The sequence below is a fragment of the Pterocles gutturalis genome, unplaced genomic scaffold, assembly GCF_000699245.1.
Source record: "Pterocles gutturalis isolate BGI_N339 unplaced genomic scaffold, ASM69924v1 scaffold1680, whole genome shotgun sequence".
In the NCBI taxonomy this organism is placed as follows: domain Eukaryota; kingdom Metazoa; phylum Chordata; class Aves; order Pterocliformes; family Pteroclidae; genus Pterocles; species Pterocles gutturalis.
In genome coordinates this window covers 1-26,458 of record NW_010137910.1, presented here as the reverse complement: position 1 = coordinate 26,458, position 26,458 = coordinate 1, and the positions used below count along the sequence as shown (strand labels likewise).

The 26,458-nt window shown below is 42.7% G+C and overlaps 1 protein-coding gene across 1 annotated transcript in view; it reads left to right on the top strand.

Annotated features, from left to right (window-relative positions):
* DUSP27 (dual specificity phosphatase 27 (putative)) overlaps positions 1-10,005 on the top strand; it is a 10,642-nt gene extending 637 nt beyond the window's left edge. The window contains exons 2-6 of the mRNA XM_010082737.1: positions 195-327; positions 2,783-2,877; positions 3,777-4,008; positions 4,770-4,987; positions 7,166-10,005. Of these exons, the coding sequence (XP_010081039.1) occupies positions 215-327; positions 2,783-2,877; positions 3,777-4,008; positions 4,770-4,987; positions 7,166-10,005 (3,498 nt within the window). The 5' untranslated portion in view covers positions 195-214. The remainder of the gene's footprint in view (positions 1-194; positions 328-2,782; positions 2,878-3,776; positions 4,009-4,769; positions 4,988-7,165) is intronic.
* The last annotated feature ends 16,453 nt before the right edge of the window (positions 10,006-26,458 follow it).

Here is a 26,458-nt window from a genome sequence, read left to right as displayed (position 1 = left end):
CGGGAACGGCAGGCACCCTGGCAGAGGGGCCAGTGCGGCTGGTGGGCAGCAAGTACTGCTCGCAGGGTTGTGAGAGCAAGATGTGGGAGCCTCTTCTGCAGTACCCCCGCTGCCACCACTGCCCCATGACCAGGGGATGGCTTCCTGCGCAGACCTCTGTAACGGCCCTCCCTCCTGCTGTGCTCCCCTTGTAGTGGATCCTCCTGCAGCTGCCATGGCCAGCAGAAGAGATTTGGACAGTGAGCAGGTGGTGCCCGATGAGGAGGATGAGGGACCAGATGTGAAAGCCGTGCAGGCCCACTATCTCCGCAGCCCCTCACCCAGCAGGTGAGTATGCTTGTGGCAGGGCCCCCCAACGGTCCCGCCACCGCCATGGTCTCCCGGTGGCATGTGGTAGATCAGCTTGCCTTCCCTCCCCTTCCACTGCCTCCTCTCTGCCCAGGCACCTGGATGAAGCATGAAGCCCAGGGCTTCCCTCCCCTCCCTGAGGCGGGGGTTAGTGTGCCAGCAGGGAGACCGCAGAGGCAGGACTCAGGCTTTAATGAATCCACCCTGCTGAGAGTGTATACGCACATGGGGGGGGATTAATTGCAGAAAGTGTTACTAAGGGGTGGTGTCGTTGCACTTCCCGACCTCATCCTCTCACATCCACCCCCACGCTGAAACTTCTGATCCAGATTTCACCTCTTCCCAATTTCATCCCCATCTTTCTGGCCATTATAAGGACCTGTGGATTTTATTGATACTAGCCTTTCCCATCCCCAGAAGGACTGAGGGTCTTTGGATTTGGGTTTGTTTCAGAGCCATCTTTAGCTACAGGCTTCAGGCACTGAACAGGAGGCTGTCAGAAATTGAGTTACCTCAAGGAAAACAAGCATGATTAGATGGGTTTTCTCCTAACACAAGGAAAAATACATCCCTTTATATGCTTTCCTAAAGCAACATGCTCTGAGGGGCTTTCTGTACACTTCAAGATGCTTTAGCTGAAGGCAGGGAGTAGGGTTTAAGTTTGAAAAGAACCTGCCCCAGTGGCTCTCAACAAGTAGGAGGTTATGCAATGTTTCCCATTAACTGTGGGGCACTGCAGAAAAATGAAAGTCGGAGTGCTTGTTTCGTTTCTTTTAACTACATGCATTTAAAAATTGTTTAGAAAGTTCACTGAGCTCATATATATAACATAAAATTATGTATTGAACTTGGTAAATCACTCTCCTACTGCACATCAGACACTCAAAATGAACAGAAGCACTTCTCCACTTTATTCCCTTCCCTTCCTTTTTCTTCTTCCTTTTTTTCCCCCCCCCCTCCTTTTTTTCTTGCTGTCAATGCCAAAAGCAGTGATGAAAATGGCAAGGTCCTTTCTAAACACAGGGAGGCTCTTGCAGCATCCAGGCTTGGGCAGGTCTGCACCTGCATTTCACGCATGCTTGGGGCAGCTACAGGTAAAATGGGTTGAGGCTGTGGTCGTGGATTATCACCAACTGTTATCTTTTTATTGAGCTTGGAGGCAACCTTTATAGCAAAAGGAATTGAAGGCAGGGCATAGCTGCAAATTTGTGTCATCTCCTGTAAATGAGATGGAGGCTCCCCTTGCTCATCTCATAAACTCCCTTGAAGAGCTGGAAAAGGATTACTTTTAGTCACGGTTGACAAGTGCTGGAACCCAACTAAATGACCTAGAAGAGCCCATTAAGCAGATTCTGATGGCTGTGCCCTCCATTTTGATTCTGGAGAATGAAAGCAGTTTAGCTCTCCAGACACTTTGCTGTGCCCTGACTGCACAGTGATCACCCTCCCTCTCCTGCTTTAATTAAACACAAATAAACAGTGTGTTGCAAGTACCTCAAGCCTGCATTGCCAGATAGCTTTGGTGACGGCAGCAATCTTGTCCTGATGATCTGTACCATCTGTTTAGAAGGAAATGTAGAGGGTATGCATCAAGGAAAAAGCTGGGCACATTCTCTGTAAAATATTTTGTTAGGATGGTCTAAATAAGAAGAGAAGATTTGCTTGGACCGTAGAGGTGAACTCACATGGAAATATATTTCTTTTCAAGATTGTGTCCCTTTTTGTTTAAATTATGTAAATCATGCTGTGTGTCAAAGAACTCCCTTCAAAGGTATTTGTGGGTTTCATGGCTTATTTCTCACCTGCAGTTAAACATGATGTGACTGGAGAGACTGGCCACAGATTCATGCTATGAAGTGACCAATGTACTGAGTAGTGAGGGGGAATTTCACAGGCTTCAAACTTAATGTTTGCATTGCAGCTTGTGATAACTCAAAGGATGGTTGCAGGCAATTAGCTAACAGAAAAAAAAACAAACCCTACTGTTTTCTGGTATAATCTGCTTTCAGTTGTTCAACAAATTCTACTTAGTTTATGTCTGTTTATGTCTAAGTGAGAGCTACCTGTGAAACTATTCCTTGCAGTCCATCCCCCTCTCAGTCTCAAGCCAGACACCGATTTTCTCTACCCAAAAACTTCTCCACCAGTTAATTCTCTTCCACTCCCAGTTCACTGCAGCTCCTCCCCATGGGACCTGTCTACATCCTGCAAACACTGGATACCAAGGCATATTTGAAGCCTGTAGCACCATGCTGGAGAGCAGGGTGGGAGTGAGGGGTGGGAGAGGAGCTGGGGCTTCTCTTCTACCATCAAAGGCTCCTCACTGCTCCAGTTCCCTGCTGCTCTCTTCTGGAATGGGTGAGAAGGGCTCAAGTCCTGAAGATGTGATCTCGTGGAGGGCATTTGCCTAATAGGTGGTATGGTTGGTTGGCAGGTATTCAGTGATATCGGACACTGATACAGAGAGTATCTTCATGGAGCCAATCCATCTGTCATCTGCTGTGGCTGCCAAACAAATAATCAAAGAAGGTAAGAGGTGGACTGGTAAAAGAACTATATGAGTAATAGGGACTTGAGTTGCGCTTGTTTTGCCTTTCTCATCCAGAGATCCTAAAACGACAAAAAAAAGCCTTTATGAGAAAACCCATCTGAGGTAGAGGTGAAAACCATAAAGAAATAACAATTTACCGAAAGGTTTGCTGACTTCCTTTGAAGCTGTGTAATGAATCCGTGTTAGCATCATGTACTGCAGTGGTGAATACAGTTTGATTTCTGGTTGCTCACTGCAAGAAACGAATAGAATAGAATAGAATAGAATAGAATAGAATAGAATAGAAAGTTTCAGTTGGAAGGGACCTACAATGGTCATCTAGTCCAACTGCCTGACCACTTCAGGGCTAACCAAAAGTTTAAGCAAATTATTAAGGGTGTTGTCCAAATACCTCTTAAACACTGGAAGGGATGGGGCATCAACCACCTCTCCAGGAAGCCTTTTCCAGTGTTTGACCACCCTTCGGTAAAGACATGCTTCTATTTTCCAGTCCCCTGGCGCAGCTTTGAACCATTCCCACATGTCCTGTCACTGGATACCAGGGAGAAGAGATCAGCACCTCCCTCTCCACTTCCCCTCCTCAGGAAGCTGTAGAGAGCAACTGCATTCTTCTGGGGCTAGAATGAGTGTGCCTTTAACTCCCAGGCCTTTGGCCAGGGTGGGTCGCTGGACTGAGGACAGTGCAGTATCTTCTTCCCATTGCTAACTACCCTGAGACTACTAGATAAGCATGTGCATGCACACATTGCACACAGGAGAGTGTGATGTTACTGGGAACAAAAGAAAGTCACAAGGCTTGTCCCAGGAACAAAGAATGACAGGTCATATATTTGCTTTGGTTTTATATGCTTTTAGTTACAATGTCAGTTTATTCCAGAACTGAAGACAAAGGACGCCAGGGTAGATTCAGTGTGTCCAGGAATGTTAGAGTCTGCACAGCAGTTGATGGTGGAAGACCTGTACAACCGAGTTAAGGAAAAGATTGATGACACCAGCTTGTTTAACACGCCGTGTGTGATGGACTTGCAGAGGGCACTTGTAAAGGACAGGCTGGAGACCCCCAGGGATGCTGTGGATGAAGTCTGGCCTAATGTCTTCATAGCAGAAAAGTGAGTGTCAGCTTTTGTCATCAAGTTGCCCAAGATTCCCAGTGAAGGGTCAGATGGAACCATTGAAGCCATAACATGTATTACATGCATCTAATACCTTTCATCCCCAGAGACCCCCAAAGTGTTTTTCAGAATATGCTCACAAAGATCTCTGTGTGCTGAAAAGTAAATACTTCTGGAATAGAATCAGCAGCTTTCCTATGCTATTTTAATTCTTTGACAATTTAGTAGAAGAAAAGGCAAATGAGCCCAAATTACACTGTTCTGATTGGAATTTGGGCCTGAAATTGGGCCTAAAGTCTTTGTTATGTAAAAGAAAGTTAAGAAATGCTGTAGCATGTATCAGGGGAAATGATTAGGTCTTCTGTATCATGGCTCAGCTTGTCTGAGACCCCTGTGCAAGTGACCAGACAGAATTAGAAGGGGATCTAGTGTAAAGCCTCAATTACAGAGTGATAAAAATTGAGAAATAAGTAAACAGCCTGAACCTAGGATGGCAAGATGAGTTTAAAATCAGGCTGGAGTGGAAACTGAACATGCAGCTGTACTGCTGAGTGCAGGTTCCTCATTTTCTTTTGGCAGTGAGTACTGGAGAGAAATACGTGTAGAACTCTCAAAGGACATTAAGGTCTGAGTGGAGCCACGTATTGGATAAGTAACACAGACTGGGAGCTCTGTAGACCTTGTAGCATTCAGCTTCTTTCCTACCTGAAATAGGAGCACTGATATCTAACATCTTTTTTTTTTTTTCTTTTCTGAAGAAGTGTTGCAGTGAACAAAAGCCGTTTGAAGAGACTGGGGATCACGCATATCTTGAATGCAGCTCATGGTACAGGTGTATACACAGGACCAGATTTCTACAACGGTCTGAATATCCAATACCTGGGCATTGAAGTGGATGATTTTCCAGATATGGATATCTCCAAACACTTCCGTCCAGCTGCAGAGTTCCTTGACGAAGCACTGTTGACTTACAGGGGTAAGAGGAAAAGATTACAGGGGTTCCAGAATGCTTGGGAATTAATGGGTGGAAACATTACTTTGATAAACAGCCAATGCCACATTTGTAATTGGGTAGAAGGCAGATACTTTGTTCTTTGCATCCAGTTGCGGTGAACACTTCTTGCCCATTTCTGCCATGCCTCATACAAAACAGGAGAGGGCAAACTAGTGAGAGGAGGCAGCCTGGCAGCCCCTGCTGGAAGCCTGATGTCTTTGGACTCAAACTGGCTGTGAGCAACCTCCCTCATGTGCTTTGAAAGAACCCTCCTATTGCAATGAGGTGAAGCCCTGCTCCAATAAATATATTTTTTATATTTATATTCTATAACACAATATATATTGATATATTCCTGTACACTGCAAGTTTCAGTTTTGCCAGGATGCTTACTACAAAAGGCTGATTTACTAGAACAATCCAAACAGCTGGGTTGAACCCCTGGATGTCTGCACCCAAGCTACTGTATAATCTGCTGGACTCCAGCTCCATGGCAAGTGTTATTCAGTGGGCCTCCAGCGCATACTGGTCATTTTGTTGGGGCTTCAGTGGACAGTTAGAAATATCTTTATGGAATTCAATATGAAAATGATCACCACAATCAGTGATATCACTGATATTCTTCATATATGTATTCAATGCTTTTAATTTTTGTACAGAGACAACAGTTTACCTCCTAGTAGAAGTGACAGTAAGAAAAGTTAGAAGTTTTGTTAGTACGCGAGAGAAGCTGAGCCAATTTTAGTAGCTCACCACCAACACCACAAGGAGGGACACTCTACCCATCTATATTCTTCCTCATAACTCCCATTGCTACCCTTGGCACAGCACAAATGCTTACTGCTGCTGGCATTCATCGGCCCTTCAACTCGCTAAACCAGCAAAAACAACAGCCCAACAGGGAAAATATGGTTTTCCATGGGGTTAGTGAGCTGAACTGGCTCATTAAAGGTGAGCACCAGGGTCGGTCAACACAAGAAAGGAAGCAGGGACACAGAGGAGCCTTGAAAGAAAGCAGAGGAATGAGATCTGCACCCTTTGGTGAGCTGTTAGCCTTTACTGGCTGTTAAAACACTTGGATGGCAACGGAGATTTCTAATACTAAGAAAGGTGTAAAAGACATTTCAGGATTGTAGGAATAGGTACAATAGGTAAATACTTGCAGTAACATATCGACAGTCAGAAAGGTGGTGTTTAAACGGGCTTCATTAAGTTTCAGTGCAAACAGTTTGATTAAACTGGAGTTTATCACACATTTAGGAACAGTAATTTCAGTTACTTGCAGACTAGCAGAGCCTCATTTAAGCTCTCTTCATATTTACAAGCTTTTCTTTAACTGTAATTTTCTATAAAAGTAACTTTAAAAAAAAATTCTTCTGTGCCAAAGCTTAGTTTTCTGGAAGAGGTGGTTTCTGTGTAAATGCCATGAAATAAGCAGACCCTCAGCTTTGACTCTAGCTCTTGCAGTCACTATTTACTGAACAGTGGGTACCAGTAGTTTGGAGCAGCTTTATCAGTTTGTTAAAAGTCAAAATCATCTCTCTTCTGCTAGTTGCTTGGTTCTCCTGTTCTGAGGTGACTCTAGCCTGCAACCAGTCTACTAGTAACTGTTTAAGTGCACCTTACAAAACAACAGTTCTGGATTCTGGCAAAAATATAATTAAATTAATATAAAATTGTATTTAAGTCCTCTAAGGTGTCTTATTAAAAAATAAGTTATTTGCTTATCCTCCCAATACCTTCCTGGAGGCTGATATCTCCCTTTTTACATATGGGGAAACTGAAGCATGGAAAGCTTAAATGTCTTACCCGAGGTCAGCCAGCAAGTCAAGAACACTGTATCTCTTGTCTTTCTAATACCTATTATAAGCTTTTTGATTATTCAGGGGAGTGAAGTGTATAGGTGAAAATACAGATATTATTTAGATTGTTTCAAAATGTGCCTGCCAACAGCTTTTGAAACTAATGTGGTTTTTATTCATATATATCTAGATTTTTATTATGACAAAGCTAAAAAATATTTCGTATTGGTTTCAGTCACTGAAGCATACAATCTGTCTAATTTTTAACACTTTTCAGAGAATGCTTTTGTGCTACATATCAGAGCAACTCTCTATGTTATTGGAAATAGCTAATTACTTTTATATTCAATATCTGCAGGCAAAATCCTTGTCAGCAGTGAAATGGGAATCAGTCGCTCAGCTGTGCTGGTGGCTGCTTACCTGATGATCTACCACCATATGACCATTCTGGAGGCTCTGATGACTCTGAGACAGAAGCGTGCCATTTACCCCAATGATGGCTTTCTGAAACAGCTAAGGGAGCTCAACGAGCAGTTGTTGGAGGAACGAGAGTCGGAGCGTACTGGAGATGAAGAAGTCACTCCTAGTCAAAGTCCTGTTGTCCATGCAGGGACCTCTTCCCGTCTGTCTGGAGTTGGGGACTCAGAAAGCATCATGGGAGCCAAAGCCCACTCCATCACAGTAGAAGAGGAGGACACCAGCAGCCTGCTGGGTAGTTTTATGAGCTCTTCATCGGTGAGAAAAACTAGCTGGGTTTCCAAACACTCCACCCTCATCAGTGAGGAGGAAGAAGAACAGTTGTATGAGGAATGGAGGAAGAAACAAGGCCTGCCAGCAAAGGAACCAGGAGTTAACCATGAAAGAACATCTCCAAAGCTTCTGGATCAGGAAGGGGAACAATCTGAGGAGAATGTGGAAGAGAGGATCCATGACTGGCAGCGCAGAAATGAGAAATACCAAATGGAAGGTCCACCCAGGGAGGAGGATGGAGATTGCAGCATGGGAGGAAGACCTTACCCATCAGGTGAATTCAGTGATGTTGAGAGTGTGAGCAGTTTTGAGATCCGAACCCTAAAACAACAGCTGGAAGCCAGTAGCTTTAGCAGGATGAGGAGGAGCCGCACAGGCTCTATGTCTTCAGAGAGCACCTGGGACATGTGGAACCAGAGGCTTCTGGAGATTGAGAAGGAAGCTGCTCAGAGGTATCGTTTTAAGAAGAAAATTGTTGGGGAGAGACAATCTCCAGAAACAGGAAGAAAGGAGAGGGATGTGGATGAGGAGAGCGTGTTTTCAGACAGTAGCTCCTTTTACAATTTCTGCCAAAAGAACAAAGACAAGTTGACTCCTCTAGAAAGGTGGAAGGTCAAGAGGATACAGTTTGGCTTTCACAAGAAGGATTTAGAATCATCATCATCTTCTGCACCATCTCCAGCAGAAGATGGAAGCCAGGCAGACAGGGAGGGGACAGAAGCGAAGAGTTTGTCAGATGTCAACCTGACTGCTTACCAGGCTTGGAAAATGAAGCGGCAGAAGAAGGTGGGCAGTGAAAGCAAGGAGGAATTTGTGGAGTTTGCCAAAAGTGAGGATTCTGCTACAGCCAAAAAGAAGCAGAGGCGTGTAGAGCTCCTTGAACGTTCAAAGAAAATTTTAGAAGAAAGCCAGTCCATGTGCAGCTGGGAGACAGACAGTATGATGAGTGGGAGTATCCCACTGTCAGCTTTCTGTCCCTCAGCACCTTCTGCAAGCGGTGCTGAGGATGCAGCTTCTGCACTGAGCATGCAGACAAATCATTCATCTTTATCACAGACCAGGAGCAGCACAGGGGCAATGCAGCCTCAGATGCCACGTATACCCCCTCCCAATCTCCCAGTTGGCCCAGGTGACACAATATCCATGGCAAGCATTCAGAACTGGATCGCTAATGTTGTCAGTGAAACTATTGCTCAAAAGCAAAATGAGATTATGATGCTGTCCCACCCATCGTCTGCAATGGCCTCCAGCGTAATGTCAGGTGACCTTGGCAGGCGTGTAGATGATGATAAGGTTTCTCTTCTCAGTGCTCAGAGTGGCTTATCTCTTGCTACCTCTCAGCTTCGCCAGCAGGACATGCACAGGGCTGAATCTCTATCTGTCCTGTCTTGCAATACCTCAGTGAGTGCAAGGACTGAAGGGACTAGTTCAAACATGAAGACAACACAGACAAGCAAGCCGCTCTACAGCCTCTTTGCTGATGATGTTGACCTGAAGAAACTCAGGAGGAAGGAGAAGGAGATGCAAATGGAAATGAGAGAGAAAATGTCAGATTATCAAATTGAAAAGGTGATCTCAGACAATAAACGCAGCACTTTATTTAAAAAGAAGATTACCAAAGGAGAGGAAAATGAAACAGAAGATGATAGAGAGAGTACAACAAACAGCCACAGGCGCCTCTTGCAAGCAGATCTTGACAGAACTGATGCAGTCTTTGATCTGTCCAGTCAACCTGCAAACACGGGTGCACTGAAGTCAGAGATAGAGACTGATATTACCAAGTGGCTCAGTGGCCTGAAAGCAGAAAGAGAACCACCATCATATTATGATCAAAGTGAGAAGGCTAGAGAGAAATATAGCAGATCATCCAAAGTTAGAGAGATGGATTCTGAAACATCCAGTTACAGATTCTCCAGATCCCAAAGAGAAGAGCTAGACAGCTGTTCTTCCTATGAGTCAAATGGAGATTCCCTGAGAACCATGTCAAGATTTTCCTCTGCTTCTGCAACAGAGGACAAAAAGATGTATAAGTTCACAAGGTCAAGGGTCAGTGAGACAACAAGTTCCAGAGAAAAGAGTCCAGAGCAGCATGTTTTCAGACGAACACCTGAACCATCCTTTGACTCTGAATCCCCTGAACCATCTACACAGAGTCGAGTTAGATCTCATCATGTGGAGGCGTGTGAAGAGGAGGCCAGGTCAGACACGTCAGAATTTGGAGCTAAGAGAAAGTTCACCCAGAGCTTTTCAAAGTCTGAAGAGGATGGCAAGAAGGAGGCAAAAGTGGAACAAAGTGAAGAAAGATTTGCATCTAGACACTTCTCTCAGTACAGGCGAAGCATGCGTAAGGAAGAGGAAGAAGAGATGGATGATGATGCCATTATCGCTGCTTGGAGAAGCCGACTAGAAGAAACTACAGCAAAGCTCCGGCGGAGACGGGAAGAGTGACCAAGATCAGATTACAGGAACACAAGCAGAGCCACAGAGTCCCTGAATCACTCATCATTATATTTCTGATAATCCTTTGTGGTTTGTAGGGCATTTCCTGCAGATAGTTCTCTTCTTAATCAAAAGCGATAAAGGGAAGAGGTCAAGTTTTGGAAGTGTTTGTGGTTTGTCAGAAAGAAGATGCTAGTATTAAATGATCAATGTAGGTAGGAGCACGATGTTAGAAGCTATTAGGAGCCAGACAATGTTTCAGCAGCAAAAGCAAGTAATGGTGGCACCTCAATTCAAAAGACCAATCACATCCCATTTTGGTTATTTCAATTTCCTAGTCTTGTTAAAGACTGGACATATTTTTCCTAGGATCTTTTTGATCATAAATGGAAGAAGCCAACAGCCTTTTCTAGGAACTTGAAGAATGTTCCTCTCTTAATCAGTTTTTTACTTTATACCACTGAGAAGATATCGCCAGGTAGGCTCCATTTTCTGCGCCAGTCTTATGTCTACAGAAGTAAGACAGTTCAGGGGCATACATGTACTGTTTTACTTCACTAAGTAGCTGAAGCAATAGAAAAAAGAAGATGCCTCCTTCTTTTTAGAAGTTCAGTGCAGTAGTGAATGTATTCCTGTGGTACCATTGTTTTCTATTAGATGGAGTAATCTCTGCTCTGTATGGTTGTTTCCTGCTTTGGGTCAACAAAGGAAAAATGCAGTAGTATTAACAGCCATCTAAAACTCATGTTCTGATGTAGTTAAAGAGACAGAGTTCGGGTTAGGTGTGTTAGGTTGGGCTGGGTTTCTGAAGTACTGACTTCAGTTTGTTTTATGTATGCAGCTCAGCTAAGTCTGTGCTTTTATGTCTCTAGTAAGATTGTCATGTATTAATTTTCAACATGATTGCCTTAAAAGAAACGAGTGATACACAAACTGACCTCATAATAAAATTATGTATAACTAAAGTGTTGGTATAAGGCACCATGCGCCCAAAGATAAATTGTATGTCTGTTGAATGTAGTACTTGGAAGCTCATTTTCAGGAGATGGTAGGTTTAGATGGCATGTAACAGTTAATGTGTTGTTTGTATAATGAGATACAGAGCCCACTTTTCAGAGTGAGTGGAAGGAGCACAGTCTCCATGTTAACTGAGTACACTAAGTTGAGTGCCTCTGGTCTTTCCATGCCCTGCAGAGCCTCCTGAGCTTGTGTGACATGACCTGCCAGGCTTGCCACAGCATCACTTGTGTGGTTCGTATGACACTGTGTCTTTGACACATCAAAGTACCCAACTCTTTGTCACCAGTCAACATCCTCCACTTCTCTCTTATAAACACCTAGGCTAGTTTCTTCTGATTTCTACACTGTAATTATCTGTTCCCTCTTCTGTACAGGCTGTATTTTGAAACAACAAAACCCTCTGTCAGAGCTGAGTATAAAACGACAATGGAGGGATGATGCAGTATTGCTCTCTCACAGGAAGTTTTGTCTTTCTTTTTCTTGTCATCTCTTTTCCCTCCCACTGCAATGCTTAGAGCTCACTGTTACTATTATGCTAGTACCTCTCCCTATTTTAATCATGTAATACAGACAATAAGCTCCACAGGGCAAGGGCCTGGTCTTTGTCCTTGTCTGTATGACGCCACACACATCAGCAATGCTATCTAAATAATGGTTACTGATAACAAAATGCAGCTGCCAATTTTCCTAAACTTAGAATAATTTCTCTCAACTATAACTCACTGATTAGACATTATCCCTGCTTCTCTGAAGATAAAAATGGCTCTTTCTGGCAGCCAGGACTATGGTAAATGATAGCTACTTATTGTCAGGTGAATGGACTCTGAAAATCAGGTGATTGAACAATAACAGGGGTAGAAAAATAAGATAAAGAACATATTTTACTTGTGTGGGGTTTTTTCTCTTTTTTTTTGAGTAAACTCAGAATACATTTTTGAAGTGCACAGGGAACATGGTCTTGTTAATGTGTCAGACACCCAGAGATGCTGTAAGGCTTATAGTGCACTTCTACTACGATATAATACAATGTATTCCTTATTTCTGCATACTTCTGTGAGTTGTATTTTTTAAATTAGTGTAATTCCAGGCTTTGATCCACATTCTGATATTTTATTTTGGATTTCTGCAATGTGTGTTGGGATAGTCATTTTCCTCTTTTCTTCATCCCTGGTGAAGTTGCTCTGCAAAAAACAACTCTGCATATGATCATTTGGAGCTTGCTTTAATTTCAGTCTAGAAAAGCTCTTAAGTTTTGATGGATCAAAGTGAAAGTGTGCAACACCTTCTGGCACTGAACTTACTTTTTTATCAAAGGCTGGTTCCCTCTGAAAAATCTCTCTCCTGCTTCCTGTGGCTGGCTGCTGTTCTCAACAGAAATGTCTGTCCTCTGCAGTACTGCAGGGGGCATCTTACACTGTAAAAGATGAGCATTCTATGATGTAGTAATTGGTTTCATTTCGCACTGTACAGCACAGCCTTTGTTTGGGTAGCATTTTGATTTAAACAGTAATCTAGGTTTGCCGCACAAATAAATTATTCAAGACTGAGGGGCAGAATATGGTTCTATAATAAGCCTGAGCCAAACCATCCTGATAGCGTGTTTTGACCCTTCTGGGAAAGGGTTAAGTGGGTTCTGCTGACTCACTGAGGTAGGTGGCTTATTAGTTCACTTGTGTAAAAGGGAGATAAAAATGGTTTGCTGGGGAGAGGCCATCTAAGATGCTGGCTGAGCAGTCATGAGGGAGAAGCCTTAGAAATAGCTGAACTTTATTTTCTTATTGCTTATATCCTTGTTAATAAAGGCAAACCCCCAAAGCAATACGGGGGTGGGGATCATTTTGGATTCTATTCAGTGTATGGCCTGTGCTTGCAAGCGAAATGGGAAAGGCTCCAGCTCACAGGTATAAATTACATGAAACAGTGACATAAAGACCTTGCATGGTGAAAATATTAAAGCATTCAGTCATAAGACCAATAACCAGGAGAGACAGAAATGGAGAGGTTGAAGGCAGGCTACAAAGTCAGGTTTTAAGATGAGAATTTAGAAGGAGATAGGGAATCAGTGAAAGGGAAGAGGTCTGCACAGATTGCTTCAGGTGATCAGAGCTGCAGAGTGAATGGCTCTTCAGCAATGACACTGGTCTGACACTAGATTAAAAGAGTAGGTAAGTACCCAAATTTATCTAGGAAGGATTTTTCAGCAAAGATGCGCTTGGACTGATACTTTTGCTCAGCCTCAATTTGCTGCTGTAGGCAGGAGGGGGGGTTTGGCATTTTATAGTGGAAGGTGAAAGTAAGGAGCATCCATGCAGTCAGTTAAGAATACAAACACAGGAACATCACAAAGGCTATATGGGGTCAGACAAAAGGTCCAACTGGCTCAATATCCTGTCTCTGCCAGAGAACAACACTGAATACCTAGGGAAGAATATAAGGGCAGTGATATACGTGGTATTTCCCCAGCATGATCTTCCAGCTTCTCATCATTTGCAACTCAAGGACTTCCTGAGCCACATGTGATATTTTTGTATTTAATAGTCCTGGGTAGATTTTCCTTCTATGGAGGTCCCTAGTAATTTTTGAGTTATAGCCATTACAGCCTTGTACCTGCTAGTCTCCATGATCTCTTGTGGCAAGAACTCCCACAACTTACTCTGCCCTGAAAGCTAAGCCATCTCCTTTTCGTCTGTTCTGAACCCTCTGCCCTCTAGCCTCCTTTGATGCCAAGATAATCTCTAGTTAGTACCTACATGCCACACAAGATTTTACCCACCTCTATCATTATTCCCCGTCCTTAGCATTCTGTTTTTCAGCCTGAGTTACTCGTTCCTCATAAGGATCCATGTCTCTGCATATCCTGACTGTTCTTCTCCAAACCATTTCCAGTTCTACTTTGTCACATTTGAGATGATGGACCAAATCCTCACACAGTATTCAGGGTGCAGGTACGGCAGGGATTTATCCTGTAGCATAATGACCTTCTTTTTCCTTTTCTCTCTTCCTTCCCTATTAACTCCTTACAGTTTGCATGCTTTTTTGGCTCTTGCTGAGCACCAAGGTGATATTTTAATGGATTTATTTATTATATCCACAGTCTCATTATATATTATATCTCAGTCTCATTAAGTCCTTCTGCATTTTTTCACAGCCAGCCTCTCATTTCTTCTACCTTAATGTTCTTTGAACAATGTAGAAACTCAGAGTATGTGGGAATCAAAGAAGTTAAGAAAGGATAGATGAGAGAGAAACCCATCTGATGGTGATCAGAGTGAAGTAAGTATTTTAAAAAGTGATGAAAGCTGGACAGCTAGGAGATAAGAAGTGTTCAAGAAGAGATCTGAAGACAATAGGCAAATTAAGACAGGGACCTATGTTGGATGGAGACAGTAAAGTATGTATGTAAGCCGAAGAGGCTAATGCAAAATATTAATTTGTTTAGATGTATAAAAATTGGAGGAATGGTTATGGGGCAACGACTGTGGGAAGGAAGGAGATGGTGGGATTTACAGAACTTACAGGTTTGTGAGAAATGTGAAGGGGACTGTGAGAAACTGAGAGGGTGAGGGACATCAGTGGGACATAGATGATAAAACGACATCTGTGCTAGACTGAGAATTCAGTATGGCAGAAGCAAGTTTGTAAGGAAGCAGAACTGTGCCAGAAATAAGTTATTCCTAGTTTTTTTCCTAGAACAGCTGCATTCTGCATTGTAATACTGATAGGTATGGGGCCATAGCCCATTTCCTTTCACCTAGGATTTTCAGGGCAATTTGATTTATTGCATGTGGCACTAGTTTAGACTGGATAATTTTAAAAGGAGTTTAGCACCATTTCCTTCTTTTACAGCTCCTTGGGAAATGCTTACTCATTAGCTGTAGTGGAGAGCTAGGTGAATTATGAGACAAAAAGTTTTACTTGAGGACGGTTATGTTGCATTGCCTGCCTTTCCTTAAAGGGTTTAGCTGGAATACATTTCATATAGACATTATAACATGAGAACACAGTATCCATGACCTTCCTAAATTCATAGACAATCCAACAGAGATGCAGAAGGCATGTGATTAATATAGTCTAGGGCTTGGAAACAGACACTGCATGCTCATGTACTCCAGCAAAATCTCTTTGAAAGCTACCTACCTATTCTGTGTAATTTCCCTGAATGAAAGTGGGTTAAATCTCTGGCTGTTCTAATTGTGAAGAAAACTTCCAAAATGGGAACTATGTGTAACAAACAGTTTGTTAGAGAGGAGAGAGCATATCTCTAAATGGTATGTGAATTGCCCCAGACATCTCACCAAGGTGCTAACTTATTCACACAGGAGTAATAATTTAAATGCCAATACGATTTGTTACATTGTTCTTCAGGTAAAAAAAATGGAGAGAGGTTCAAAGTACATGTATTTAGGTTGTGTATTGCCAATACCAACATAATCTACTTCAATGAACACCCTGTCAATTTGGCTACCCTTAGGAACAGAAATTCTTTTGACATGGAAGAATACTATCCTTTTATTTTTTTTCCCTAGGCTGCCTTTTGTTCTTTGGTAGATTTCAGCGTATTCAGGAGCTGATTTCATGTTGCTTCCCTCTATCCCTCTGTTACAATCATTCAGTAGCTTCTGAGCTAAGCGTTTTCTGGTGACTGCTGTTCCTCCTCTGCCACAGGGTGCACGTGCACATACACACAGGCATGCACACACACACACAGACATAAAGGGAAAATATTATTTGTGACTTATAAAAGCAGGCAACAATATTAATTCACTTCTTCCCAGGACCAACAGGTTAAAGTAAATGTTGAGATGTCTATGCTAAGCTATCCAGGTGTGTAGATGTGCAAACTGTCTTAGAGAGCAAGAGAAGGGACTCCTGAATTGCATTTCAAAGATTTTTGCTTGCATGTATCTTTAAAATAGACAACTTTAATCCTTACACAAGAGTGTAACTGCTTCCACATATGATTCATACCTACAGGCAGACTGGTTTACTTTCAGTTAAGATATGTATGCCCTGGAAGACACAAACGGGTATAACAGAAAATGAGCTTCATTGTTAACTATGGAGAGAACAATGTCTCTACAAAATCAATCAATCAATCAATCAATCAATCACTATTTTTTTTCCAGTGCACCCTTCATGCCAACATGCCTGAATGCTTTACGGTCATTAAATTAAATCAAAGAACACACCACAGAATGACCAAGGCCAGATCAATAAATCTTAAGACCTGATTCAAACTTACCAAGGACTCTGAACAAGTAACCATGAAAGGAAAGATGACTCCAGTCAGAAGGGCATGTATGCAGGCATAAAACCAAACCAAGATGTAGGTGATGATAGTTAGAAGACAGAAACCTTTAAAACTGATCATTTTTATAGCATCACCCAACTACCAACAGCATTGACCTGGAGCTCACTGTCTTAAGAGTCTTTTTGGACTTCTGAGTGATATTAGGAAACAACCATGTCGGCAAGAACTGTTTACAGCTGGCCAGACAGCTACATGCTTCAGGTCACGTCCTGCCAGGACCATGCCTGATTTTAGAGATTTGCCTGTTTGTGATCTCTCCATTTGATTACCGCAGGACATCATGTGAAAGAAAGATGCACAATACACCAACCGGTATGAAATGTTGTGTGACTGGTCCGTCTTCATGGACCATCCCAGCAATTTGACCTTTGCAATGACTCCATACTAAACTCAGATCCAGTCAAAAGCCATCCGTTAGGTTTGGCAGAACATCTCTTCCCTCCTTGCTTGAGATGAGAGATTTATGAAACCACAATGGCCTTTGTGAAACTACCAGTTAATGGGGAGCTTGGTACATTTTGCTCGTAGAAATTTTCCAGTAGCTGTCATAACCTATGAAAGTTCATTCCCAGAGCAGATAAAATGACCACAGGCTGAGCTACATTCAAAACTAAATGCAAACCTCAGTTCTTCAACTGAAAGTTCCCTCCCTCAATAATTTTGCAAGGCATGTACTCCTTAGTCTGTGAATTGGATCAAAAGTACGGCCTAGAGGCAAAGGGTCAGAGGAGATTCCTCATATGAAAAGCATGAGGCCCTCAAAAGGGTGCAACCTCAGTTGCTGAACAGACACCACAAATAGGATGGATAAAAGCCCACATGAGACTCTGGTATGTGAGCAAGCAGAAGCTGACAGTTGCCCCTGAGGAATACAGTATAAAGCTTTCAGTTCTGCAGGAGACATGATCTGAAAGTCTGCTTCCTGGGAGCAATCACACCTCAACTGTTCCGTGGTGCTGTACTTGCATAATTTAATAGTTGTCATGTTTCATCCCAAGGTGAGTGTTCTTGGTGATAGTGTACATAGAAAATTTGTAAGTCATTAGGGATAAAAGGGTCTATGCAAGAAAAGGTCAGACATTATCCTCATGACTGGCAGAAGGGGTCCATAATAAAACAAAGAAGGTATTTGATTTTTCTTTTGAACATGGGCAGATGATTCAGACCCACCTGCCCTTCATATGCTCTGTCTCTCCCCTTCCCATCTCCTCTCTTTTGAAATGGATTTAAGTCCATCTACTTTTATATTTTCAAACAAAACCCATAAAAGGGCCATAAATATCATGACTTGCTAAAATGAAAGCTGTTTTCTTTTCCTCCCAGGAGACTCCTGCCTGAGAGAGAGACAGAAAGAGCTCACCTCTTTGAAAATTTCCTCCTCTGTAGAAGTAAAGCTGGTATCTAAGAACAGCCTTCAAGGCTTTGTTCTTATCATCTTGACCTGGCTTTGTACCAGCTTCTCTATGTATTACTTGTGGAAGTGTGAAGGACGGGGCTAGGGGAAGGAGTTGTGGCTATCACTGGCAGAGCAAGGGTCATGCTTGGAAAGGGATTTCATTGTGGTTTCAGAAAATATTATAAACTCAGTGCACTGGCAAAAAGAATGGCGAAACTCATTCCCCTCCTGGATCACACCAGCAATCCACCCCTTCCGTCTCTGACGTTGGCCAGAAACAGATGCATCTCAAAACGTATGAAGAAAGTTTAAGTGGGTAATTATGGAATAACCTGCCCTGAGTAAAATTTTCTCCCCGCCTGGCCCAAAGCTCTCCTTCATCTCTCTTCCTTGGCTAGAGTTCAAGTCTATGCCCTGAAGCATGACGGCTTCTCTCCCTTCCAAGCCGCTTTTCATCCTGGCCTGTCTAATGTAACTGCCTATGACAGTGTTGTGATGGGATGTATAGGTCTTGTCCACTGAGAGTCTGTGACAGATCATAGCCTTATTGGAAAGAGAGGCAGAGAGGTGAAGAGCAGGCAAGGGAGGAGAGCATAAACTCAGATGAAATATCCATCAGAAAGATGGAAAGAAGAGTGAGTGGCTGAGAAACTAATTGCTGCCTGCTGACCTGGGCTGTGGAGATAGCTTGCAAGTGAGCACTTTTGCTTTTCAGAGATTTCAGCCTGGAGCATGCTAGGAAAGTCAGCGCTTGGCTGAAACTAGTGTTCATCAATACTTCCCCTTATATATATAGATTTTTTATTTTTTAAAGCTGTAGAAGTATGAGACTAGTCCTGAGAAAACTATTATATTCTCAGGGAGCTTTTTCTTCCACCGAAGTTCACTACTCATTTCTGAAAACATATTGGAGTAGTCTGGAGCTACTAGACATTGAACGAGGATGAAAATCAGGCTGGTTTTCTACTTCCTGAAAAGGATTTAGGAACCCAAAGTTGGATATTCCTGTCTAGGTCCTCGTCCCTATGTTATAAACAGAGGTGGCTGCTCATAATCCCAAGTAGAGCAAAGAGCATAGCTGAAAATTTTGTGGAGGTTACCAGATTCTGTGGGTTTAGAATCATAGAATCATTCAGGTTGGAAAAGGCCTTTAAGATCATTGAGTCCAATCATAAACCTAACACTGCCAAGTCCCCCACTAAACCATGTCCCTAAGTGCCACACCTACACGTCTTTTCAATACCTGGAGGGATGGTGACTCCACCACTTCCCTGGGCAGCTTGTTCCAATGCTTGACAACCTTTTTGGTGAATAAGTTTTTCCTAATATCCAATCTAAACCTCCCCTGGTGCAACTTGAGGGCATTTCCTCTCATCCTATCACTTGTTACTTGTTACACCCACCTCACCACAGCCTCCTTTCAGGTAGTTGTAGAGAGTGATAAGGTCTCTTCTCAGCCTCTTTTTCTCCAAACAGAACAGCCCCAGCTCCCTCAGCTGCTCCTCATCAGACTTGCTCTGTAGACCCTTCACCAGCTTCATTGCCCTTCTCTGGACCTGCTCCAGCACCTCAATGTCCTTCTTGTGGTGAGGGGCCCAAAACTGAACACAGGATTCAAGGTGCGGCCTCAACAGTGCCGAGTACAGGGGCACAATCACTTCCCTAGTCCTGCTGGACACACTATTTCTGATGCAGGCCAGGATGCCGTTGGCCTTCTTGGCCACCTGGGCACACTGCTGGCTCATGTTTAGCCATCTGACAACCGGCACTCCCAGGTCCTTTTCTGACAGGCAACGTTCCAGCCACTCTTCTTCAAGCCTGTAGCATGGCAGGGGGTTGTTGTGCCCCTAGTGCAGAACCTGGCACTTGGCTTTATTGCACCTCCTACAATTGGCCTTGGCCCCTCAATCCAGCCTGTCCAGATCCCTCTGCAGAGCCTTCTTACCTTCAAACAGATCAGCACTCCTGCCCGACTTGGTGTAATCTGCAAACTTCCTGAGGGTGCACTCAATCCCCTTGTCCAGACCAGTGATGAAGACATTAAACAGAACTGGACCCAATAGTGAGCCCTGGGCAGCACCTCTTGTGACTGGCTGCCAACTGGATTTAACTCCATTGATCACAACATCCAGCCAGATTTTTACCATGCAAAGAGTACGCCCATCCAAGCGATGAGCAGACAGTTTCTCCAGGAGACTGCTGTGGGAAATCGTGTCAAAGGATTTACTAGAGTCCAGATGGAAAACATCCACAGTCATTCCCTCATCTACTATGGTGATCAGGTTAGTCAAGCAGGACCTGCTTTTCATAAACTCATGCTGACTGGGCCTGATCACCTGGTTGTCCCGTACATGCTGCGTGATGGCACTCAAGCTGCTCCATAACCTTCCCCAGCACTGAGACCAGACTGACAGGCCTGCAGCTCCCCAGATCCTCCTTCCAGCCCTTCTTGTAGATGGGCATCATATTTGTTAACCTCCAGTCATCTGGGACCTCCCTGGTTTGCCAGGACTGCTGATAAATGATGGCAAGTGGCCTGGTAAGCACTTCTACTAGCTCCCTCAGTACCCTTGGGTGGATCCCATCTGGCTCCATAGATCTGTGTGTGTCTAAGTGGTGTAGCAGGTCGCTACAGGTCATCTGTTTGATCATTGAACAGTGCATCAGCATTTATGTGACAGAACGCCAGGTGCCCCAATGCGAGGGTTAGAATTGTGCAACATATGAAGGCTCTTGATTTTTCAAATGTTGTCAACATTATCTCCAGTGATAGCACTTTACTACAGAAAGTATTAACAAAGTTCCAGGGAATGCTTACTGTACTTTGTAGATGGTACTTTCCATAGTACGCAGGTTGAATGACAGCTTTCACTTACTTGTCCAGGAGTTCAACAGTTCCTAGGGAGAGGGAATCCCTAGTCTTGGATCATATCCAAGCCTCAGTAATGATTAATTTCACTCCCACAGTATCCACAGCTTCCCCTATTCCTTTCCCTCAAAAGTGCTGCTAAACGATCCAGTGTTTTCCAAGTGATGGGTGCTGAGATCTCACCTGATCTCCTGAATGCCACACCAATGTGTTCAAAGCATCCTACTGGTGTTGGTTCAGCACAGGGGATTGTTCATTAAGAACTGACTGTATCATTTATACTGGGAACAGCTGAAGTGAGCAGTTCAGTGGCAGCGTTCAAGGCTCTGTAGTCCCCAGTTGCTATTAGTTTTCACTGGCCATGAAGGAGAACTGTAGGGGGAATGAGACTCAACAATTATTCCCCCTTCTTCCAGCTCCTGTATCAACTCAGTAACAGGACGAATAGCATCAGAAGGTAGTTTGTATTGTGGAATATTAACTAGCTTGCTATGGGGTAAAGGATTAGCTGTTTGCAACAGATTAACAGTAAGGGATGCATTTGTAGGAGGTAAACTGTGGGGCAAAGAGGGTATTTCCCATTTTCCCCACAACAGTCCCCACAAAAGTCCACCCCCAACTGACCCTTCAATAAATCCATGCCCAATACATTACAGGAACCTGTGGATCTCTGTCCATTAGACAGAATTAGCTTAGCCCTGAGCAGTGGGTGGTTAGTGATTTTCCCATTAACACCTACAACAGAAACTAACTGCTTGCTGTCCTTTTTAAGCATACCTATCTACCACTGATATTTGGGCCCCTGTGTCAATGATGAATGTTGTTAGGTAGGGATCATTAACTGTGACCATCATCTTGGGACTGGGATCCTCAGCAGTGGGAGTAGCGGCAGCCAGTACTGCCACTGAACCAAGCAGCAACCCTAGTTTCCCGCATATTCACAGTCTAGGTTGGTGCTGATACATTTGGATATATCCCCAAACTCACATTCCTCACATCCCCTGGCTCCCTAGACATTATCCTTTTAAACCACACTGTGACCAAAATCAGGAAGTAAAACTCCTTAACACCAATGGGATATTAAGAAGCAGGCATTCCTTTATTACAGCACTGGATGCATGGAGGATCACCCCTCCAAACGTGCATACCAGGGAGGGTTTCTTGGCACCTTTTTATGTAAACATTACATGAATATTCACATTAGTTTCTTTAAATCATTCCCCCAAAATTCTTAATACATTGTTTAGTTTTCCTGGAAAACTTACCTATTATCAAAATCATTAACATATTATCTTTCTATTATAATTATTTCTTCAAAATCATTAACACATTATTTAGTTTCAGCCATATTTGTTCAAGGTTGATTGTTTTTAGCATCCATATCTAGTCATTTACAGAACTAAGCCCATTCTTATCTCTGTTAGACATTTACAAGGCTTTGCTTTTTGCAACATTTCCCCCCTTTGAGTCTTATTAGGATTCTTTTCCTAGTAAGTCTCAGATTATATTTTCATAGATTTGTTTCCCCACTGCTGAGCAGCATTTCATTAAACACTGCATAATCACATATATACACACAAAAATTAATAAGACTAATATAATTATTGTAATCATTTTCTTAATCCAAAGGGTCAAGTCAAGGAACCAGGAAGTCAACCGTTCCCAAGTTTCTTCAAAACCCCAAGAAGTATCAACCTTCTGAATTTTATGTAGGACTTTAGTGTGTTTCCAAATTTTATTTAGGTCAGTATTAATTCTTCGTGATTGACCAACACAGACACAACAACTCATGTTTATCATGGTACATACTCCTCCTTTGGAAGATAACAACATATCCAGAGTCATCGCATTTTGCAATGCAATTTTGCTTACCTGAGAGACTTCTTCTTGTAAACCACTAAGTGCATCTCTAGTTCTATTTGCTGTATTTTCTAATTCTGACTAAATTTTTACAATAGCTTTTTCCAATTCGCTAACTCCCAACCATGGCATAAACCATCTGGCAAAAGAATGAAATCCAGTTGATCTTTCCACTACGGGGTTAGTACTTCTCTTTTGTCTTTTTAAGTAAGTTTGTAACCATGAAGGGTTTTTATTCATTCCCTCCATTATGGTCACATTGGGAATAATAGCACCTAAGGTGCATAGTCCTTTCCAGTCTTTAGGAAGCATTTTTAGAGCTTTATTTCCACATAACCAGTACCAACCTTCACCATCAGGCACAGGCCATGAATTCTAATTATCCATGCTCCCTATATCAATGGTCTGATTACATTTAGTATAACTTCCTACTTCAGCATGATTTTGACAATTGATCTTGCCCTGGCCCTTTGATGGGGAACACCTTTGTATGCAAGTACAATAATTCCGTGTTCCTTCAGGTACTTCAATATCCCAATCCAGGGGCCGGTCCTCTGTTTAGTTATTAAAGGTTGTCCTAGTCCACAAATTGGCCCATGATCTGTTAGCAGAAATGGGTATTCCTGTCAAGGATATTCCCTTCTCTGCATGTTCAGGAAAGTGGGTATAAACCCAACAATCAGTCTGATTTACTACCTGCATAGTCTTATGAATCACTTTGTGAAATAAATTTTGATCCCATGGAGTTCCTGTTCCCATGATCCTCCCCTGATAACTTCAATGACCCATAAGCAAAAGAGGAATATCATTCCTCTTACCTTCCCCATTTCTAGATTTAAAGCAATTTGTATACCTATACAAATATATCAAATATAACACTAATGTAACTTCAATTACTATAACAAATATTGCTATTCCTTGTGGGCAATCTGGTGCTATATATGAGTCCAACTGACAGTGTTCAAAGCTCACGTATTCCTGGCAATTTTGAGTTTCAAAGGTTCCACTTCTGTGACCTTCCACTTTTCTGGAGGGGTTGCTTTCACTCTTGTGTAGTGGATACACAGGATGACACTATCCACCTTTACAGCTGTGTGTGTGGTTAGAAGAACTCGAAAGGGTCCTTTCCACTTCTCTTGGAGTGGTTCAGAGTCCCATGTCCAAACATAAACCCAGTCTCCAGGTTGAAATCAGTGTACTGCTGTATCGAGAGAAAGCAGCGACATTGAGACAACAAACTTATGTAATGCCCCTAGGGTTTTTCCTAAAGAGATTATATATACCTTTAAATTAGTATTTCCTGCTACATGGATTTCCCCAGGAATTAAAGCAGTTTGGTAAAGGTCATCCATAAAGGATTTCATACGGGCTTATTTTTCCTTTAGATCAAGGTTGAACCATGATTCTCAAAAGTGCTAAGGGTAAAGCCTGTGGCCACCTGAGTGAGGTTTCCTGACAAATTTTACGTATTTGTCGTTTCAGTTCTGATTCATTCTTTCAACTTTACTGCTCGATTGTGGCCTCCAAGGGGTATGAAGATCCCACTGGATTCCAAGTATCTTACATAATAATAGATTCTGCAAAAAAATGAGGTCCTCTATCTGATTGTATCCCTAGGGGAACCCCAAACCACGGTATAATTTCTTTTAGTAACACCTTAGTTACTTCTCTAGCTTTGTTGCTGTGACAGGGAAAAACTTTGGGCTTTGTATCCACCAAAACCAATAAATACCTATATCCTTCCTGTTGAGGTAGTTCATAAAAATCTACCTGCCAATAACATCCTGTAGTGTTCCCACTCCTGGTCACTCCAAGAGGTAGCCTTTTGTAATTCAAGGGGTTATTTCTCAAGCAGATGGAACATTTACTGACAACTCCTTTTATAATTCCAGTCATCCTAACACTTATAATCTGTCCTTTTAGAGCTATAATCATCGCTTCAATTCCCCAAGGTGTCTTCTTGTGTTTTTCCTCCACTATTTGTCTCATTAATGCTTGAGGGACAACTACCTGCTGCACAGGTGTTACCCACCACCCTGCTGAATTTAGATTTGCTTTCAATAATTTTGCTAACCGCTCATCCTGTTCACTGTACATAGGCTTTTTCTCAGATGAAATTATCACTTTAGAAGGAATTGATGCTAAGATGCCTTTTTCGGTTGCCTCTTTTGCCATTTTATCAGACAGCCAATTTCCGATATTAACAGGTGTTCGTCCAAACTGATGGGCTTCACAATGCATTACTGGCACTTGTGAGGGTAACTTCACACTTTGCAGTAGGGAGTTGATAACTTCACTGTATTTGATAGGGGATCTTTGCACTGATAGTAGCCCTCTTTCTCTCCAAATGGCTCTATTTTGGATGACCCCAAAGGCATATTTAGAGTCAGTCCATACGTTCACTCTCTTACCTTCAGCTAGTTCTAAGGCTCATTGCAAGGCAATGAGCTCAAGCCTTATGTGCAGACATGCTGGCAGGCAAAGATTTAGCTTCAGTTACCTCAGTCTGAGTTACCACTGTATATCCAGCCATTCGTTTTCCATCTTGAACGAAGCTGCTCCCATCCGTAAATAACTCCCAATCTGGATTTTCTAACAGATTGTACTGGAGGTCCTGCTGGCTGGAATAGACTTGTTCTGTAGTCTGGAGACAGTCATGGTGCAAAGGCTCTTGCCCTTCTGCTGGTCCCTCAAGGAACATTGCTGGATTCAGGGCAGTAGTAGTCTTTGAGGCCACATCATCCTGCTCCGGTAGTACTACCTGTTATTTAAGCACTCACCTGAGGGAAAGCCAGTGTCCTTTTTGAACTAGCACAGCCTCTACCATATGTGGGACAAAAACAGTCAATTTGTGTTCATGGTAAGTTTTCATGCTTCCTAGATAATAACTATAGCCACCATGGCTTGGAGGCATGCCAGCCACCCCTTACTCACATCGTTGAGTTGTTTAGAGAAGTATCCCATTGGCCTTTTCCAGGTCCCTAGTCATTCAGCTAACACTCCTAGAGCAAGATGAGACTGTTCATGTATGAACAGTTCAAATGGCTCAGCCAGGTCAGGCAGCCGCAAGGCTGGCACAGACATTAGCGTTCTTTTGAGATCTCTGAAGGCCATTTGTCATTCCGGGGTCCAAACTAACCCTACGTTGGATGCCTTCAGTGTTTCATACAGAGGTCTGACCAACAGTCCATAATTGGGTATCCACAACTGGCACCACCCAGCCATTGCCAAGAAAGTTCGTAACTCATGGATCAATTTAGGTTTAGGTATCTCACAGATTTTTGTTCCATTCTGGGGTGCCTTTGTCCTTGGGAGATGGCAAAGCCCAGGTCCATGACATGCTCTTGGTGATCTGAGCTTTCTTCTTTGATACTCAGCATCCAGCTTGTCCCAAAAAGTTAAAAAGACTGATTGTTAGTTGAATACATTCTGCATGCAGATCTGTAGCTATTAATATATCATCCACATACAGTAACAGAGTCACCTCTTGATTTTCTTTCTTCCATACTTCCTAGTTCCTTGGCCAATTGATTGCCAAAGATAGTTGGACTATTCTTGAACCCCTGAGGTAACACAGTCCAGATTAATTGAGTTTTGCACCCAGTAGTTGGGCTCTCCCATTCAAAGGCAAATAATGCCTGACTATTAGTTTCCAGAGGTATGCAGAAAAAGGCATCTTTTAAATCCAAAACTGTAAACTATTTATCAGTTTCCTTCATGGTGGTTAAAAGTGTGTATGGATTTGCTACCACAGAGTGAAGATCTTGCACCATCTTATTAATAGCCCTTAAATCTTGTACTAACTGATATTCATTCCCATTAGCTTTTTTTATGGGTAGGATAGGTGTATTATATTCCAATGCACATTCCCTTAATAACCCATAGCCTATAAATGTGTTAATTAATTCCTCTAAGCCCCTCCTGGCCTCCAACTTTAAAGGATGTTGTTTCTGCCTGTTATCAATGAAGTCACTTTAGCGGCTAGAAAAAAAGTTAAGATTTTATT